A 7,500-nucleotide genomic window follows, 5' to 3' on the forward strand; every position below is an offset into this window, starting at 1 on the left:
TGGCAGACAGCGACGACGACGTACCGCTTATTTTGACCTGGGACGAGGACGGAAATAGCGGTTTGCTGAGTGACGACGCATCTGATAGACCTGACGAAAGTGAGTCTCTAACACTTGTTACAACGTCTTGACCTTTTGAGAAGACGTATGATTGTTAACAGTTTTGATGTACAATAAAAAATATGGATCAAGACACTTTCGGCCAATACAAACTTGAATAAATGAGGTCATGACGATGAGTGAGAACTGTCTTTGTTGCTTTAACCCTTTGCGGTGCAGAAAATCTCATAATATTCAGCGGTACCCAGTAGAGTCTGTACTGGATTTTAAATCCCAGGCTGTCCAGCAGCAACATGTAGTTTCCAAATTTAAGTTGCCTGCCACCTGTCTTCATTATTAAATAAATTCCTATACTGAAAAAATCTCCCTTTGAAATATCGAAAAATATCGAAAACTGTTTGAGAATTACTTAAAAATGTAAAATATAATTATTTACATTTTAAATACACTCACAACTCTGGTTCTTATTTTCGTGGCAGTAGAGTGTGCCCTATCGGCGACTTCGGTTGGCCTGGAAACCCACTCCTGTAACCTGGGCTTGCCTCCCTTTCAAGTAGTCTACATCTGCCCCGTACCGCACTTCAAACGCATTGGATTTGTGTCATATTTTGTTTACATCCTGTTTATATGCTTGCTGATACAGTCCAAGCACAAATCAGCCACAACACAATTTTAGAAAAAAATCGGATAAAGTAAATTTGGTAAAGGCCTGGGTTTGGTAAATTTCTCTCCACGTGTCACCCTGTGATGGTCTTTGTTGGTAGCGTGCCCTTTTTTTAACAGCACCTATGAAATGACAGCGTGTTCAAAGAACACGCAATGAAAATCTAGCTTTTGCTTTTTCCACAGAACCATGTAACACAAATCAGTCTACACCAAATATTTCCAGCTCAGTGCAACAAAAAGTCAGGGATTTTTCTTCAAAGATTTATGACAAGATGCATTAATCTGCGTTTTTCGTGCAAATTTTTGCAGATGACGCTGTCTTTCCGTTACTGGCCAGCTATCGTCAGTCCGGTTTATTGAGTATTTGTCGCCATCTAGTGTCTAACTGTGCCTTTGCCGCTGAAATTTAGGCGTTCACTGTAAACGCTCACGAAGCCAAGAGCTGTGAGTGCTTTGGACAGATGCGTTCGTCAGTCAAAACAAACAAAAATCACTGGAAAGAAACGACTGGACATGTCAAAAGTCGAGTTACACAGGATGCATTTATTCAGTGATTGAAAGCAGTTTTGGAATTTTCTCGTGCACTGGTTAGTTTGGCTAAGTATAGTGCTGAGTTGTCATTTTAAGAGTAGACATGTGAAGGCCTGTGTGCTCTAATGTATACGGGCACATGCCTGTCTTACCCTCTGCTTCCTCTCCGCTGACACGCTACCACTTTAACACAGGATGTCCCAATCCAGCGATCATGTGATCAGCTGTCAGCTATAGCAGTCTGATGGCCTTTGTACCACACACACACACACACACACAGAGAGGGAGAGAGAGAGGACAGAAAACTGCTGTGTCAGCCTTGTAGCAGATACCTCTGTGTTTGTGGCCCCTCTGCCACCCCCCCCTCACACACACACACACACATGCACACGCACACATGCACACACGCACACTGTCCCGTGAGTGCTTTGACTGAAGCATATGAGTGTGTGATTCCTCTCGCTGGAAGAGTGTGTCTTTTTACAGCCATGAAAGTGTTTGTCAGATCTGAAGTGCTGGAGAACTGAGTTTTTATTCTGGGACAAAAGGAGGAAGCCCACAAAGGATATAGTCTCTCTCTCTCTCTCTCTCTCTCTCTCGCTCTCTCTCTCGCTCTCGCTCTCTCTCTCTCTCTCTCTCTCTCTCTCTCTCGCTCTCTCTCTGGACGGTGCATCTTTTTGTAAGAGGAGAAATAGAGGAAGTGTAAAAACCCAAAATGTGAAGGAGGAATTGGGAGGAGAAGGGAGTGTCGTCTGAGTGAAGTGAAAGCCTCTGTCAGCGCTGAGGGACACAGAGTGCAGAGGATGCCGTCGCTGTGAGGTCGTGTGTTTTGACTGGGCACTGACGGGGGATGAACACGCAGGCTGTGAGGGTGAAGCGACACTGTGACGATGGTTCCGTCGTACTGGTGAACAAACTGACGGCCTGGCTGCGGCTGATGTTACTTTCCTCTTCTCCGTGCTGGTCAGGCTGGTCTTTCACTCCTCTGAGCAGATTTTCACTGGTCACTGTTTGGATTTAGACTGTATATCTGCTGGGGTCACTCACTGGTCATTGTCTTTAAGCTCTGACGTCTGATTGGTCGCAGGTCTGCAGTCAGATACACTAGTGAACCAGACCTGAGTACAGTGTGATGCCTTACTGAGCTTCACTGTGATTTAATGTGATTAACTGTTATTTACCGTGGTTAACTGCTATTTACTGTGGTTTACTGTGATTTAATGTGATTAACTGTTATTTACCGTGGTTTACCGTGGTTCACTGCTATTTACTGTGGTTCACTGTGGCTTGAGCTGGAAAGGGAAAGTGTGTATAAATGTGTAGATTTGTTCCTGTTTGTGTCTCCATGGCGATGAAGGCAGTGTGACTTTTAGTGGTAGCTGTCGCTTTAGTTAACGGCAAAAGGAGAGTTTTCTCTGACAGACACGGGACTAGAACAGCTTCACAGTGGAAAATGAACTACTCTATCTATCAGTGATCTACTCTATCTATCAGTGATCTACTCTATCTATCAGTGATCTACTCTGTCTGTCTGTGATCTACTCTGTCTGTCAGTGATCTGCTCTGTCTGTCTGTGATCTACTCTGTCTGTCTGTGATCTACTCTATAAGTGATCTACTCTGTCTGTCTGTGATCTACTCTGTCTGTCTGTGATCTACTCTATCAGTGATCTACTCTGTCTGTCTGTGATCTACTCTATAAGTGATCTACTCTGTCTGTCTGTGATCTACTCTATCAGTGATCTACTCTGTCTGTCTGTGATCTACTCTATAAGTGATCTACTCTGTCTGTCTGTGATCTACTCTGTCTGTCAGTGATCTACTCTGTCTGTCAGTGATCTACTCTGTCTGTCTGTGATCTACTCTGTCTGTCAGTGATCTACTCTGTCTGTCAGTGATCTACTCTGTCTGTCTGTGATCTACTCTGTCTGTCTGTGATCTACTCTGTCTGTCAGTGATCTACTCTGTCTGTCAGTGATCTACTCTGTCTGTCAGTGATCTACTCTGTCTGTCTGTGATCTACTCTGTCTGTCAGTGATCTACTCTGTCTGTCAGTGATCTACTCTGTCTGTCAGTGATCTACTCTGTCTGTGTAAGCTGAGTGGTCAGTGGAAGAGGACTCTGGGTGAATCCAGAGCCATTTGGTTTGGACAGGCTGCTCCCAGCTCTTACGAAAGGGTCAAAGGTCAGACTGAATGATACTCAAGTTAAACAGGAAATGAAGCAGGAAGCAGGAAACAGCCTGGAAAAACTCTGATTATCCCTGGTCGGGGCTTGGAACACTGGAGTTTTCCGACTGAGCAGAATTGTAGGAGGAGAGTCTCAGAGTCTAACACTGGATGAAGGCGAGTTCCTGGCGGAATTGTCTTTCCCTCCTGGATGTGTTCTTCATTAGGTTGTCAGCGTGTTCTTCAGATCGAGCCTGTGACGGATAAGGATGCTGCGGCGGACGTCTAAAAGTGCCTGGCTCTCAGGCGCGTAAGGATTTAATTCAGAGAAGGAATACAGACCTGCTCTTTTGAATTTTACAGTGGAACACAGAGAATGACCATGAACTGGAGGGACTGTGGACTTTTCACTGGTCGCTGACTCGACCTTTGTGTGTTAGAACAACGTTCCAACGTTCAGCACACACTGACCCTTGTTACCATGGAGACAAGTGGCAACCATAACAACAGGACAGAAATGTCATGTGATTGGCCAGTCCAAACTTCCTTTCTCTGCCAACAGTCTGATAGTTCCGGTATGTGTGTGTGTGTGTGTGTGTGTGTGTGTGTGTTTGTCAGTGTGTGTGTTTTAGAGACTCAGTCCCTATGAGTGTGTGTGTGTGTGTGTGTGTGTGTGTGAGAGAGAGAGTGAGTCAGGTCTTGATTTGACAGTCAGTGTGCATGTTTGAGAGACTCAGTCAGTGTGTGTGTGTGTTTGTCAGTGTGTGTGTTTTAGAGACTCGGCCCCTATGAGTGTCTGCATGTGTGTATGTGTGTATGTGTGTGTGTGTGTGTGTGTGTTTTAGAGACTCAGTCCCTATGAGCGTCTGCGTATGTGTGTGTGCGTATGTGTGTGTGTGTGTGTTTGAGAGACTCGTTCTTCAGTCTGCTGATTCTGCCATTAGGACTAAAGTTTTCATAGCGGAGACAGGTGTTTTTGCAGGAGAGGTGTGAGTGTGTGTGTGTGACACAGAGACTGTGATGATGAGCTGAGGTATCCGGTCCAGAGCAGAGGCCGGAGGCAGAGGGCAGTGGATCAGTACCAGAACAGTTCTGACCAACCTTCTCTCTCTGCACGCTGCTGAACCCGTTCAGTACAGAGGCAGTTTTCTGTCTGACAGAATGCCTGTCTGACCCGTCTCTGCTGGTGGGTCTGAATGTTGTTAGACTGAGTTGTGCTGTCTTTCACTCAGATGGAGTCGGTGGCTACGATATCGTGAATAATGCCGTCATACCGACTCCGGGACCTCCTGATCCCAGGGCCCAGAATTCCTTGCGGCAGAACTGGGAGATGAACTATCAGGAAGCAGCAATATATCTGCAGGTATTTTCACTCACAAACACACTCTCTCTCTCTCTCTCTCTCTCTCTCTCTCTCTTTATCCCCCCCCCTCCCTCTCTCTCTCCCTCCCTCTCTCTCTCTCTCTCTCTCTTTATCCCCCCCCTCCCTCTCTCTCTCTCCCTCCCTCTCTCTCTCTCTCTCTCTCTCTCTCTTTATCTCCCCCCCTCCCTCTCCCTCTCTCTCTTTCTCCATCTCTCTCTCTCTCTCTCTTTCTCCCCCCCTTCTCTTTCTCTCTCTCTCTCTCTCTTTATCTCCCTCCCTCTCTCTTTCTCTCTTTCTCTCTCTTTCTCCCCCCTCTCTTTCTCCCTCTCTCTCTCTCTTTTTCTCTCTCTCTCTCTCTTTATCTCCCCCCCTCTCTTTCTCCCTCTCTCTCTCTCTTTTTCTCTCTCTCTGTCTCTCTCTCTCTCTCTTTATCTCCCCCCCTCTCCCTCTCTCTCTCTCTCTCTCGCTCTCTCTCTCTCCCTCTCTCTCTCTCTCTCTCTCTCTCTCTCCATCTCTCTCACTCTCTCTCTCCATCTCTCTCTCTCTCCATCTCTCTCTCTCTCCTTCTCTCCCTCTCATTCCCAGGTCTTTCTCTTTCTCTTCATCTCTGTTCTTGTCTCTCTACAGGCCGTTCTATTTTTAACAGTGTAACAGAGTTTGTGAAACTGGGACCTGAGTTAATGACTGAAGAGATTACATTCAGGTGTTTTCCATTCAGTTCAGTCTTTTACTCAGTGCACAGTATAACCTGTGTGTTTCTCACAGTCTACCAGACTTCACCCCTCAACGGCACCTCAACCTTCTATACGTGTGTGTTTGCGTGGGTATGTGTGTGTGCGTGCGTATGTGTGTGTGCGTGCGTATGTGTGTGTGCGTGCGTATGTGTGTGCGTGCGTATGTGTGTGTGTGTGCATGTTTGTGTGCGCGTACGTGTGTGTGCGTGCGTGTGTGTGCGTGCATATGTATGTGCGTGTGTGTGTGTGTTCGTGCGTGTGTGTGCGTGCGTATGCGTGCGTATGTGTGTGTGCGTGCATATGTATGTGCGTGTGTGTGTGTGTTCGTGCGTGTGTGTGTGTGTGTGTGCGCGCGTACGTGTGTGTGCGTGCTTGTGTGTGTGTGTGTGTGTGCGTGCGTGTGTGCGTGTGTTCTCTCTCAGGAGGGGCAGAATAATGATAAGTTTTTCACACACCCGCGGAGTGCGCGGGCCCTGAGTGCGTACCTGTTTGTCCATAATCACCTGTTTTACCTGATGGAGCTGCTGACGGGGCTTCTCCTGATGCTGCTCTCGCTCTCCGAGGCCCCCGCTGTGCCCTCCCTCAGGCTGGACGTCTACGTGCGTATACACACTCCTCCCTCAGTGTGTGCGTGTGTGTGTGTGTGTGTATAATATGTCTGTGCATAATGTGTGTGTATGTATAATGTGTGTGTGTAATGTATGTATAACGTGTGTGTGTGTATAGTGTATGTATAATGTGTGTGTGTGTGTATAATATGTCTGTGCATAATGTGTGTGTATGTATAATGTGTATGTGTAATGTATGTATAATGTGTGTGTGTGTATAGTGTATGTATAACGTGTGTGTGTGCGTGTGTGTGTATATAATATGTCTGTGCATAATGTGTGCGTATGTATAATGTGTGTGTGTGTATAATGTATGTATAATGTGTGTGTGTGTATAGTGTATGTATAACGTGTGTGTGTGAGTAGTGTGTGTGTATAATATGTCTGTGCATTATGCGTGTGTAATGTGTGTGTATGTGTGTATTGTGTATGTATAATGTGTGTGTGTATGTGTGTCAGGTCCATGCGACGCTGGAGCTTCTGGCATTGGTGATGGTGGCCTTTGAGCTGTGTATGAAGCTACGCTGGCTGGGATTTCACACCTTCATACGACACAAACGAACCATGGTTAAGGTATGTGTGTGCGTCTGAGAGTGTGTGTGCGTCTGAGAGTGTGTGTGTGCGTCTGAGAGTGTGTGTGCGCGTCTGAGAGTGTGTGTGTGCGCGTCTGAGAGTGTGTGTGTGCGCGTCTGTGAGTGTGTGTGTGTGCGTCTGAGAGTGTGTGTGCGTCTGAGAGTGTGTGTGTGTGCGTCTGAGAGTGTGTGTGTGTGCGTCTGAGAGTGTGTGTGCGTCTGAGAGTGTGTGTGTGTGCGTCTGAGAGTGTGTGTGCGTCTGAGAGTGTGTATGTGCGCCTGAGAGTGTGTGTGTGTCCGACAGTGTTTGTGTGTCCGACAGTGTTTGTGTGTCCGAGAGTGTGTGTGCGTCTGAGAGTGTGTGTGCGCGTCTGAGAGTGTGTGTGCGCGTCTGAGAGTGTGTGTGCATCTGACCGTGTGCATCTGGGATATTGTTTTCCTTGAGTTGTACTCATGCTTATGTGTGTGTGTGTGTGTGTGTCAGACGTGTGTGTTGTTCATTCAGTTTATCGAGGCCATAGTCGTCCTGGTACGTCAGACGTCTCACCTGCGGGTGACGAGGGCTCTCAGACCCATCTTCCTGGTCGACTGTCGCTACTGCGGCGCAGTACGGAGGCAAGTGATCAGAAACCAACACCACACCCCTCTTCATCATCACACTCTTCATCATCACCGCACTCCTCTTCATCATCACACTCTTCATCATCTCTACACTCCTCTTCATCATCACACTCTTCATCATCTCTACACTCCTCTTCATCACCGCACTCCTCTTCATCACTACACTCCTCTTCATCAT

The 7,500-nt window shown here is 47.0% G+C and overlaps 1 protein-coding gene across 1 annotated transcript in view; it reads left to right on the top strand.

Moving 5' to 3' along the window:
* The first annotated feature begins 3,280 nt into the window (after positions 1-3,280).
* The window catches only part of tpcn1 (two pore segment channel 1), a 19,476-nt gene continuing 15,256 nt past the window's right edge, over positions 3,281-7,500 (top strand). The window contains exons 1-5 of the mRNA XM_030792109.1: positions 3,281-3,999; positions 4,657-4,787; positions 5,944-6,120; positions 6,589-6,702; positions 7,186-7,316. Of these exons, the coding sequence (XP_030647969.1) occupies positions 3,906-3,999; positions 4,657-4,787; positions 5,944-6,120; positions 6,589-6,702; positions 7,186-7,316 (647 nt within the window). The 5' untranslated portion in view covers positions 3,281-3,905. The remainder of the gene's footprint in view (positions 4,000-4,656; positions 4,788-5,943; positions 6,121-6,588; positions 6,703-7,185; positions 7,317-7,500) is intronic.

The sequence above is a fragment of the Chanos chanos genome, chromosome 15 (assembly GCF_902362185.1).
Source record: "Chanos chanos chromosome 15, fChaCha1.1, whole genome shotgun sequence".
Classification (NCBI taxonomy): domain Eukaryota; kingdom Metazoa; phylum Chordata; class Actinopteri; order Gonorynchiformes; family Chanidae; genus Chanos; species Chanos chanos.